This window comes from Callithrix jacchus, chromosome 3 (genome assembly GCF_049354715.1).
Source record: "Callithrix jacchus isolate 240 chromosome 3, calJac240_pri, whole genome shotgun sequence".
Taxonomy (NCBI): domain Eukaryota; kingdom Metazoa; phylum Chordata; class Mammalia; order Primates; family Cebidae; genus Callithrix; species Callithrix jacchus.
In genome coordinates this window covers 116,956,854-116,969,867 of record NC_133504.1, presented here as the reverse complement: position 1 = coordinate 116,969,867, position 13,014 = coordinate 116,956,854, and the positions used below count along the sequence as shown (strand labels likewise).

Genomic DNA, 13,014 nt, shown 5'->3' with positions numbered 1-13,014 from the left:
ACAGTCACAGTTATTAAGTAAAGCTGAGGCCTTGCCAACTTTCTGGTTTTGCTACCCAAATTACTGAATGTTTGGTTGATTATAGTCCTAAAACACCCACATACTAAGTAGCTTTTAAACATTTTCTCCTCTGGGTAATCACCTGGTATATCTGAACTGAAAGCCCATCACATATAAATTAAATATTTACTCAACTAACTACTGCTAAAATAGATGGCCGTGAGGAATACATTAAAATTATATAACAGAGCTTGGCTTTTATGAATTAAAACTCCTAAAACTTAAATGTCATGTCCTCCACTTGACCTGAAAAACTGACTTTAATTTTATATGCAGTATTTAAGGAACAACCCCAAGAGATAAGCACATTGTTCATAAATGTCCAATGCATGAACTCATATATGAACTGTAATGCAAGAAATGTAAGCTAGAGGATAGAAAAAAATACATTTTTTTTGAATTTAGAATTTTACATATACATAAATATATATGTGAATGTTTAGTAATAAGAGTATAAATGATAAGCCTCCACCATCTGAGCTGAATATATGCAATGAAGAGAAAGGTACATATCCCAGTAAAGCATACCTGACAAAGAAAAATTATTATTTTAAGCTTTTAATTCCAAGAGCAGCCTAATCAAAAAACATGATGCCAAAGTAAAAGGGGCCCATATGGCCTAGAGATAGAAGAAAGGAGAGATTTGAGAAAGAGAGCTTTGGACACAGTTCATGCTCACTTTTTCACAAAATGTATTACCTCAAATCAAGAAGTACGAAAGAGAGTAGAAGTTAATTTCCTGGCAAGATGAAATGATTGAATAAGAACAAACTAATCATTTCCCCTATGATCTTAAAACACTGATAACTAAAAACACAGAAGCAGGCATCAGAAAACACGTGAATCAGGCATGGTGTCATTGCAGGTGCAAGACCACAGTTGAGGGACTATTATTAGTTCAAAGAAAGAGCATGGTTTTTTTCTGGGTCTCAACAATTGAACAAGTAGTTAACTCCCATGACTTTTTCTTAGCCATTCACCACTCCCAGCAAATACTCATAATTTCTCAAAAATGGAAATCCCAAAACAGAGTGAGAGTTGAAGTTTATTAGAATATGGAACACAATAGCATGAATAGTGACCAAGACCATTAGCAAGAGAGAAAAATCTCATGTTGCTAACTTAAAAGTGGTTACTGCTGGCTGAAATATCTTTGGCGTGGACACTGGTGGCCCTGGACATACACATTGTCTCAAACAGCTGAGGCAAGCTTGAAAAAGAAAAACACAATCAAAAGAACAAAAATATCAACAACTTGGTAGGTCAGAAAACTACCTCTTAAGTATGTGAGGTTGTTCCAAGGGGACAGGTTCTTAATTTTGAGGGGAAAACAATTTATTTTAAAAATCTGATAAGTTTCATGAACTTATGATACAAACAAACAAACAAAAATCAAACATGGCCATATACAGAGTAGTATAATCGTATTTTGGGTTATTTAAAGAACTTCCTGAGTACCTTAATGTATCCCACTTGAGAATTTGCCAAGACCTGAGGATTCTCTGAAATACTTGGAAGCAATTGAAAGCAGCTAAAACTGCAGAGGGGCAATACTTAGAATGAGTTGAAGTTACAGAGATCTTACCACCTTTGTGATTAGGGAAAATTAGTTCACCCCTTTGAGCACTTCACCTCAGTTTTCTCATCTGTGAAAATCTAAAATTTTATAGCCATTTACAAACAGTTGTTGTGAAAATTAAATGAGGGGATGTGTTTAAAATGCCTGCCATGGTAGGTGCTCAATGAATGAAGATTGCTTCCCAGTACCTTAGAAACCACTAAAACTCTAAAAGAATGATCATTTTGCATTGCAAGAGTTAAAAACTGGAAATAATTTTCATGTTCCTGACCAGGCAATGGTTAAATTATGATACATGCACACAAAGAACAATATGTAGCAGTTTAAAGTTAAAGCCATATTTACTGATGTTGATGGATTAGTACAGATGTTGAAGATATACTATTAAGTGAAAAAAGAGAATAATGTAGATAGACCAGGCACAGTGTCTTACATCTGCAATCCCAGAACTTTGGGAGGCTGAAGCGGGGAGATGACCTGATGTCAGGAGTTAAAGACCAGCCTGGCCAACATGGTGAAACCCCATTTCTACAAAAATACTAAAATTAGCTGGGCATAGTGGCGTGCACCTGTAATCCTGGCTACTTGGGAGGCTGAGGTTGCAGTGATCTGAGATTGATCATGCCACAGCACTCCAGCCTGGAATAAGACTCTATTAAAAAAAAGAAAGAAAGAGAGAGGGAAAAGAAAGAAAGAAAAGAAAAAATCAGGCTGGGCGTGGTGGCTCAAGCCTGTAATCCCAGAACTTTGGGAGGCTGAGGCGGATGGATCACGAGGTCAAGAGATCGAGACCATCCTGGTCAACATGGTGAAACCTCATCTCTACTAAAAATACAAAAAATTAGCTGGGCATGGTGGTGCGTGCCTGTAATCCCAGCTACTCAGGAGGCTGAGGCAGGAGAATTGCCTGAACCCAGGAGGCGGAGATTGTGGTGAGCCGAGATCACGCCATTGCACTCCAGCCTGGGTAACAAGAGCGAAACTCCATCTCAAAAAAAAAAAAAAAAAAAAAAAAAAAAAGCAAAGAAAAAATCAGAAAGAAAATAATGTAGATAATATTCTATCCTTTGAATTAGTCATAACTGATATAAGAATTTCCCACTATGGACATTTAGTTTGGTTTCTGCTTACCTTCAGTTTAACTCTCTACAATCAAGTTTCTAATTTTACCCCCACTTAGAACAGATTTCTAAAATGGAAACTGCTTAGTCAAAGTATATGTATTTTGTAAAGCTTTAGATACATGTTGTCAAATTGCTTTGCAGTTAGACCCTGTCAATTTACAATTATATCTGGGCTGTTTAAAATTTCCCGTTTCCCATGCCCTCTTTATTTTGCATACTTTTTAATTTTGTTAATTTCACAGTCCAAATTTGTTTGGAGTCATTTTGATTTGCATTTTTTATTACTATTGGAAAGGAACATTTCTTTTATATGCATGCTAGGATATAATGTTTCTTATTTATATGTTTATTTTAGAGACAGAGTCTTGCTCTGTCACAGTCTGGAGTGCAGTGGCACAATCATACCTCACTGTAGCCTAGAACTCTTGGGCTCAAAAGATCCCACTTCCACGCCAGCCTATTCCCCCTCCCCAGCCTCTGGCATAGCTGAGATCACAAGCATTAATCTCCATGCCTAAGTGTTTGGGTTTTTTTTTGTTTTGTTTTCTGTTTGTTTGCTTGTTTATTTTAGAGACAGTATGTTGCCTGGGCTGGTCTCTAAATTTCGGCCTTAAGCAATCCTCCTACTTTGGCTGCCCAAATTAATGAGATTACAAGAGCTTGAGCCACCATTCCCAATCTCCTTTTTTCTAGAATTGTTATTGCCTTCTACCTACTTTCCTGTAGGGTTTTAGAGGGAATTTTAAAACAAATTTTTTAAGTATTCTATGTATAGAGGGTAGAAAACTTTTGGCTATCATATTTTTGGTGATATGCCACGATTTATGTATCTTTTAAAGTTTACAATTGTTTTGCATGCAAAATTTTAAATTTCAAATTTTTCTATGGTCTTAACTACTGATTTCTCTTTCTGATTGCTTCTATATTTAAAAAGATTGCTCTATAACATTCAGAAAAATATTTGGGTATATTTTGCTCTAAATTTGTTTTTGGTTCTTTTGATACATTTAAATCTGTAATTTTTCTGGGATTTGGTAGAATAAGATTAGAATCTTCTCATTTTGTTCCACCAATTACTATTTTTCAGTAACTTTTTACTGTTGGTCTTACTCCAATATCTTGTTTTACCCATATTTTATACTTGCCTTGGAGTGCCATCTCTCCTGGGACCCAGTAATGGTTTCAGGCAGTAAGTAATATTTTCACAGTTCCTTATAGTGCCATGAATGTGAAGGGAGAGCTTTCTAAGTGCTGAATTTTCTCAGCCAGTTACATTGTTTGCTGTTACTGTTGTGTATGTGTGACTGCTTTTAGCACTCTTTTTATACATTATTAAGAAACAATTTTTAAAAGAAGATAGAAATATTCTCATATAGACATAAAGTAAACATGTGGCAAATATTTTTAACTCATTAATTAATTAATGAGAGTCCTGTAAGGTATTACAATTAGTTCCAGAGAATTCAAAGAGCAGAGACATAAAAAGTGAATAAACAGATTTTAAAATATTTACACATAAATTAAAAAGGGTCTGGAAAAATCAATGCAAAAATTATTTGAATTATTGTCGGATTTCTACAATTTGCAGAATTGTAATATAGATCATAAATGAGAAAGGCTAAATGAGTGAGTAGTTAAGATACCCACTGTTTGATTTTTTTGCCCATTTCAAAGTTTCTCACAAGTTTCACTGGCAGTCTGTCTCCTTCCCTCTTTTTATCATAATAAATTTGGAAAGGTTATTCTTGATCATAAAATGTAGCTAGTCTTATTAGGTTTGCCTTACTGTTTATATAGGTGTAGCAAAAGTGTCATTTTACCATATAGGTCACCATAAGTTTGTGTTGTAAATTCTAAGCTATACAATTTTAAAGAAATACAAGAAATCTCAAATTGGACTTCTAAAGCCCTCTATTAATGGTCATCCTGATGCTTGAAAACTAAATCCAAGAAACTCTGTCCACAACATTTCACCTATAAAACCTACAACTTTGGGTAAATTAGTCTCTTTTAAAAGTCTCAAAATATCTTATGATAATAGTATACAATATTCTTGACCATTAAAGCCAAGAAGTAGACCAGTTTTTCTGGAAAGTCTCTGAAAATACCACCTCCATAAGTCAAATCAAACTTAATTCCTTAAAAGTAGCTGTTTCTATAGGATTCAATGAACATTGTTTTCAAACGTGACATTACAGAGAAGGCTTTGGTTTTATAATCTGTACAATTACATACTGGTAAAAAGATAACAGGTTCTTACTGAACTGATGCAGATTGCTAAATGGCCATGGTAAGTACCAAGACAATAATAATTTCTGAGTCCTAGAGGAATAAATGAAAATCAGATATCATTTTCAAATGCTTCATTTCATTTTATAAAGTAAATTCTACTAAATTTCTATGCATTACAGATTTCTTAAGAAGAAGGAGAAAGGGTGTTCTTACATACCCAAAGGATTATAAATCATTCTATTATAAGGACATACACACACACGTATGTTAATTGTGGCACTGTTTACAATAACAAAGACCTAGAACCAACCCAAATGCCCATTAATGATAGACTGGACAAAGAAAATGTGGCACACATACACCATGGAATACTATACAGCCATAAAAAATGATGAGTTTGTGTCCTTTGTAGGGACATGGACGAATCTGGAAACCATCATTCTCAGCAAACTCACACAAGAACAGAAAATCAAACACCACATATTCTCACTCATAGGCGGGTGTTGAACAATGAGAACACATGGATACAGGGAGGGGAGCAATCACACACTGGGGTCTGTTGGGGGAGACTAAAGGAGGGACAGCGGGGCATACGGAGGTTGGGGAGGGATAACATGGGGAGAAATGTCACATATAGGTGACATGAGGATGGAGGCAGCAAACCACATTGCCATGTATGTACCTATGCAACAATCCTGCATGATCTGCACATGTACCCCAGAACCTAAAGTACAATAAAAATATATTTTTAAAAATGAGTTATTAAGTATAGCACAATTTAACTTATAATTTCCCAATTTTTTGGAATTTTGTGAATATTTCATTTACATAAGAACATCTATAAGAACTCTATAAGCCAACCAGAACAGAGTTTCTCTAATTTAGGAGATATTTTAATCTAATTCATTACCCTCCAGAGAGAGGAAAATATTATGCATTCATCTAAAAAGAGATAAAGGTTTTTCTAAAGCATAAGCATCTAGACACACAGACACAAGACTGCTTGTAACTTCAGATCTAAGTATTAGCCCTATATCAGAAGTAAACACACACAAAAAAATCACCAGTTCATATATCAAAGAGTTCTGTTTCCTGATGGGCACAAGAGTCTTAATTTGAGCTCAAAACAGACAAGTAACAAACAATAAAAGTAAAATGCTTAAAAAAGATTATTGTCTATCACACAAGGAGAATAAATCTCTATAATCCATTCATCCTTTTACAGAGATCACAATGGCTAGCCCACAGCATTCTGAATCACTGCTGTCACCAGCAGGAAATAATTTGTCAACCTTAAAAGTTCCAAAGACAAAAACAATACACAAAAATAGCCAAAAAGGAAAATATAGAGACAGAAGATCTGCAGAGTTAAATTGCTATTGCTACTAAGGATTTACCTTTGGGAGTCTGGGTTTAAGCCCCCCAGGGGTACAACACTCCTCCATCATGCAGGTTATTCATCTATCAGAGGGATCCACTGACTATTGGCAGTATAATCTCCGAAATATTTACAAGATAATTTTTTAAAAGGGTATAATCATAATTCTCATGCAGGTATAACAAATGTTCAAATGATTTTATTTAATTCATTAATTATAGAAGAAACCAGTTAGATATTATAGCAAGTTCAAAGGAGAATTCAAAGAACAGAACATATCTGCATAGGGAATCAGGAAAATTGAAATAAAATAGATACAAAACAGGTCTCTATACAGGATGATAATTAATTGAATTTCACTGGGCACAATTATTTTGCATCTTTGTGGGCAAGATATTTTGCATTATTATCAATTTTATACAACTTACCGAGTTGTAAAATAGCACAAAAACAATAAAAAGCAAAACTAACTTAGATGGGGACACAGCCAGGACACTCACTTTTTGTTTAGCATAAGAAATTAAGTACCATGTGGACAAGGTAATACCAAGGCTTCTCTTTATCCCCAATTCTAAATTTATAATTATGTCTTCTTAAAAGAGCAAATAATATCATTTTTACATCAAATATACAAAAGACCTAGTAACTAAAATTTTCTAATTGTACATATTGTGCAACTCTTTTGGAATCATTTTTTTCTCATCTGTTGAAGCATCAGCCTCACCCAAACTTCCTTCTTCTCTCCTTATCAATACCATATTAACAAATTCTTGTTTCCATAGAGGCTTTCTAGAAGCCTATTAGTATGATAAGCTATCCTGAATGTTTTTAAAATGATGAAATCCCTTTAAAAGCTTATAATTTGAAGGAAAAAATAAAAGCAGATCAAATAGTTTTTGAAGTGATGAGAAAGATGCTTTATGTGAAACTTGCCATGGACGGGTACTTCAATTGGTCTGAACCAATCCCAAACTTCCGAAAAATTATATGACAAACTCGAAATCAAGATAGGATTCTTTTTGAATTATTACCCTGAAGTCACATGTATTTGTAAAGCCCTTCCGCGGTTAGTGACTCGTGGAGTTCAGTAGAGTCTAGACAGGCATGAGCCTGTGACACTGCTTTGATCCTGGGCATTTTCAGTAATATCACAACCCAGGGCCTCAAAGCTCCTAACTGGAATTATCATTACTCCTGAGAAAAAGACTGGGGCAGGGGTCAGTGGGGGACATGTATCTATCTCCATGGAAATAGCCTTACTAGTTTTGTTTTCTATAATATAAAGCAAAAAAAGAAAGAAAGAAAGAAAGCAAAAAAAAAAAAAAAGAAAAAGTAAGGCCAATTATTTGCATAGACTTGACTAACAATGTAATTTATGTACTTTAGGAGAAGCCAGGTGACAACTCTACTAGAATCCCTATTCCAACAGAACTCTACATACAAGCTGTCATTTTTGACCACATTTCCAGAAGGAAGACTTAAGCACCAACAAGTTAGTTTCCTAATACTTTGCTAAATTTAAATAAATTCCATAGACAGAGCAAATTGGAATAATAAATCAGCCCTGTATCTGGAAGGCAAATTAGTATAATAAAGTTAATAAAGAAATTAGAAAACTAATATTGACTGTCCTTTTATTATACAGATAGACTCTAAGCTGATTGCACCAGTTCATGGGACAGAATTTTGGTGCTACTTCAAAGATACTATAATTGGTGACATACTATGTAGCTCAGATTTTCAAAACAAGAAAACTTCCAGATTCTACTATTGCTAAATTGAATGGACCAAGCTTTTGCCATCTGGCAATGCTAGCTGCTAAAATCATTGAAAACTGACTGTTAAGGGGTCCTAAATTGGCAGTCAAGTACAAGCAAATATAAATACAAGGTTTTTTCAATAGTACTAAACAAGTAAGTCAAATCTACAATATCCCACGAGATGATTTATGAAATGAATGAAAGTGTTTGATATGCATGTATGCCTAGATAACATGAATCCTGTTAACAATGAAGCTCAGAAAATGAAACCTAAAGGAAACTAGATTTTAGAAAAATCAAGACGTTATGGTAGAAATAAATGTTTTTTTCCTACTGTGCCCTACAGGTGGTTTTTGGACAGAAAAGCTGTTATTTGAAGGCCACTTTTTATTAGAAAATAATATTTGGTTATTTCTCTTCTTTTTCCCATTCAATTTGTCCTTTTAAACAACCTTGTACAGAGGCAATTAGGTGGGGATAAGCCCAGTGGAAATCTGCTTAGGTGTCGGGTTGGGAGAGCCCAAAGCAGGAAGTCACAGTTCAAATGCAAGGGTGTATTCATGGAGAAGGTGATGGCTTGGCACGATATGCCAGATCCCAAGCAGGGAGAGTGGAGTGGTGTTAAATTGGAATTGGGCATATCAGGGTGATCGCCTCACTTTCAATGTATGCAATATATAGAATAGATACATACATATGTGCATGTATAGTCCCTCACTCTGTTCACTGGAAGAGCCCAGGAGCAGCCACCCACCAATGTCAATGAGCATACCTAGTGCCCAGACCTTAGATTCTCAACACCATTTTCCACCAAAAAAAGCAGGGATGGGGATCCTTGGGAAAACAACTAATTTGGGAGCTAAAGCAGGAAAATGCAAGAGTCTAGAATATCTTTTTGTGCCAGAAAATTAAAAAGTTCTCAAAAACAAATGGGATTTATCAAAAGGATCACAGAACTCAGTTTGAAGGGTAGCCTCTGGCCAAATCTGGACAATTGGGGCGTCAGAAAATTGATAATTACAGAGATAAAATTAGAAACAATGAGTCCATGTTGATCTACAGACATGAATAAGTTGGAAATTAGATAATAAAGAGGATTTACATAGTATTTATAAAATATTTATTAATTACAGAGAAAACAATGGCAGATACCACTTTCAGCAAATTATCAAAGAGAATATTGTCAGTAATGGAGCAAAATGAATTTATGTCATAGCAAATAAAATTCATATGTCAATCAGTCAAATACGACATTTGAAATAGGAAGAGCAAGGCTTATCTGATGCAACAGAGGAACTTAGCATCCCCTTTGTAATAATACTTCCAAAGTTGCATAACCTGAATCTAATCAAAAGAAAACTCAGACAAACCCAGATCCAAGGATGTTATTCAAAATAATTGGCCTGTAATCTTTAGAAGTGTCAAGATCATGACAGTGAAGTAAAAAGAGAAACTGTCCCAGGCTGGAGAAGAATAGAGAGAGAGACATCACAACGAAATACAACACATGATTCTGAAGTGGATCCTTATTCTATAAAGGGAATTTGGGGGCAACTGGTGAAGATTTAATTTTTCCAACCAGTGAAAATTTAAGGTTCCAAAGATTAAGTGGTAGTAATATAAGAATATTTATTTCCCAATTTTGATGATTATATTGTGGTTAGATTAATTCCCACTTTTGATTATATTGTGGTTATGTAGTACAATGTTGTTAAATGCAGGAAATTCCATTAGAGTTCAAGGAAGGATCATGTTAGTAGATTGGTTATAAATAATTCAGGGGGAAAAGTTTTGCTGGTGTACTTACAAATTTTCTGTTGTAATAAAATAAATATTTGACTTATTAAATATAAAATTAAAAACCATAGTTTCATATACTTTGTAATGTATGAATTTTATTATTCTATCTATAGATTTGACCAAATTTTAACACTTTTCTGGGTCCTTCTATAGTCTAACTAAATTCCTTTGAACATTTTTAATTTTAATTATAAACTTTATTATATTTAATTTTCTAAGGATTTTAAATTTTTAGCTAAAAATAAGCTTTCCCATGCATTTAAATGACTATTTTCAACCTAATAGAATAAATATAATGACTCTGAAGCTTGCTTAAAATATTCCAGTATGGCTTATAAATGCATAAAATTTAAACTTAAAATCATGTCTGAATCAATTATTCAATTGATTCACATTTTAAATTGGAATAACAAGACTTATCTGTTAGATATTCTGCATTCTAATATGCCAACTACTCTAAAACATAACTACTTATTTTTAAATGTAGGTATTTAAAAATTTTTTAATGCCAAACATATTTACAATTTATTCCTATATTTAACGCTAAGTTTTAAAGTACTAAAAAGTCAATTATATTATCACAAGTAGTTTTTATATGAGCCTCTGAATTGAATTTACTGACAGTAAATACTAACTGGAAATTTAAGTTGGGTTTTGAGATGTATTCGTTTGCAAGGACTGCTCGAATAAAATCCCACAGACTGTGTAGCTTAAATACAGAAATGTCTTCTCTCACAGTTCTGGATTTTGGATTTCCAAGATCACGTGTCTGTACGTCTGATTTCTTCTAAGGCCTGTCTTCTTGGCTCACCGATGGCAATCTTCTCTGGATGTCCTCACATACTCTTCCCTCTCTGTGCACATCCCCGGTATCCTTCTGTGTATCTAAATTTGCTTTTCTTATAAGAACACCAGCCAGACTGGATTAAGGTCCACTATGCTAACCTCATTTTAACTTAATTATCTCTTTAGAACCCATATCTCTAACAGATGAGCATATAGTTTTCAACATATGAATTTTGGACAGACAATTCAGACCATAGCATGGCACATAGATTACAAGCATCCAGGACATTTCCCAGTGATTAGACACTCATGGCCAATGCTAAGCCAAGTCTAGACCTCTGAGGATTCCAGCATCATGTCTTTCAAATTAAGGTTGTCTTGTTGTCTAAGTGCCCTGTATTCAAATTTCTTATTATCTGATACTATTAATCTGATTTGAGTTTTTAATCACCAACTGAGGTTGACTGATAGTCAATGAGTCTATACATGGTGTCATTCTATTTCTAAATTGTTTTCATATTCTTTCTATTAGCCAGGATACAACCCCTATAAAAGATTCAGTGGCATCTGATTGTATTGAGCATATCTCTTAAGTCTTAACTTGACCTGTTGTCACAGTTTTAAAGTCACACTAATGCAGCTATTGGAACTTGGAAAGTCCTTGGTGAAAACTTATTGAGAAGATTTCCACCCAGTAAAGAAGAGAGAGCAATTAGGGAACTGATATGAATGAGTTCAGGTACACTAAGAAAGTAATTTAACCTGAAGCTAATGGTTGAATGTAGAACCAAGGAAAGGGGACGTGTGAAATGTACATGATAATCTCCGCAAAAAACAGTGGGCCAAAGGGGCAGGACTGAAGAATGAACGAGCCAACTGAAGGGAAGTGAAACAAGGAATGGAATAATGCAATAAAGAATAAAGCACATTAAGAACCAGACTATTGGCCGGGCGCGGTGGCTCAAGCCTGTAATCCCAGCATTTTGGGAGGCCAAGGTGGGTGGATCACGAGGTCAAGAAATCGAGACCATCCTGGTCAACATGGTGAAACCCCGTCTTTACTAAAAATACAAAAAATTAGCTGGGCATGGTGGCGCGTGCCTGTAATCCCAGCTACTCAGGAGGCTGAGGCAGGAGAATTGCCTGAACCCAGGAGGCGGAGGTTGCGGTGAGCCGAGATCGCGCCATTGCACTCCAGCCTGGGTAGCAAGAGCAAAACTCCGTCTCAAAAAAAAGAAAAAAAAAAAGAACCAGACTATTTGTTAAGCTGAGTTGGTATTTGGGCACATTAGCTTATCTCTCCAGACTTTGGCTCCTAAAGGTCCCTTCATATTCAAAACATCTATGATTCCTCCTTGCTGTTTCTTTAATATATTTTTAGACTCCTCCAGCTGAAGGGACTCGCCTAGTAAGTTAGATGTGAAAGGAATATGTTTATATTTCAGGAATAATCACAATCAAAGACTTGAACACTCTCAAAACTCCTTGTCTATCCCATTAGTATTGAGTTCTCTCTATGCATCATTTTCTCTTTCTGGAAAGCAGCCTCTGTGTTTCTCTAGAGCTTCTGTTGTCACAGAAAATATGTTCTGAACATATATTTGTTATAACTGAAGAACCCGTGTTGGAAACTGTTAACTAAAGTCCATAGTTTAAAGTAGGGATCACTCTTTGTGTTGTTCAGTTTTATAGGTGTTTTTTTCTTCTTTTTAATCTTGTTTTCAGAGACAGGTTTCACTCTGTTGTCAAGGTGGGAGTGCAGTGGTACAATCATAGCTTATCGTAACCTTGAACTCCTGAGCTCAAGCAATCCTCCTGCCGCACGTGCCATCACACTGCCCAGTTCCAGGTTAACGAATACATGCTGTTTTGTACCCGCCATTTCAGTATCATACAAAACAGTTTCACTGCCCTGAAAATCACGTTTGCTCCACCTACTCATTCTTTCCTCCTTACCCTCTTAAACCTCTAGGAACCTCTACTGTTTTTACTGTCTTTATAGTTTTGCCTTTTCTAGAATGTCATACAGTTGGAATCATATATGGCATCTTTCACTTAGCAATATACACTTAAATTTCCTCCATACATTTTCATGGCTTTGATAGCTCATTTCTTTTTCAATCACTGAATCATATTACCTTGTATGGATGTATGACAGTCTGTTTATTCATTCACCTATGGAAGAAAATCTTGGTTGTTTCCAGGATTTGACACTTATCAATAAAACTGCCATAAACATTTGTGTCTGGGGTTTTTATGAGCATAAGTTTTCAACTCATTTGGATAAACATCTGG

The 13,014-nt window shown here is 35.1% G+C and overlaps 1 protein-coding gene across 6 annotated transcripts in view; it reads left to right on the top strand.

The window, feature by feature from the left end:
* CFAP299 (cilia and flagella associated protein 299) overlaps window positions 1–13,014 on the top strand; it is a 737,014-nt gene that overhangs the window by 690,003 nt on the left and 33,997 nt on the right. For 2 of the 6 annotated variants that reach the window (XM_054253219.2, XM_054253216.2), the window contains one exon: window positions 10,672–12,960. The exons of 2 other annotated variants lie outside the window; for them this stretch is intronic. In XM_054253219.2, the coding sequence (XP_054109194.1) occupies window positions 10,672–10,839 (168 nt within the window). In that variant the 3' untranslated portion in view covers window positions 10,840–12,960. Of the gene's footprint in view, window positions 1–7,759; window positions 10,009–10,671; window positions 12,961–13,014 lie in introns of those variants that run through there. 2 more of the 6 variants (XM_002745673.5, XM_054253218.2) reach the window with 1 other exon arrangement.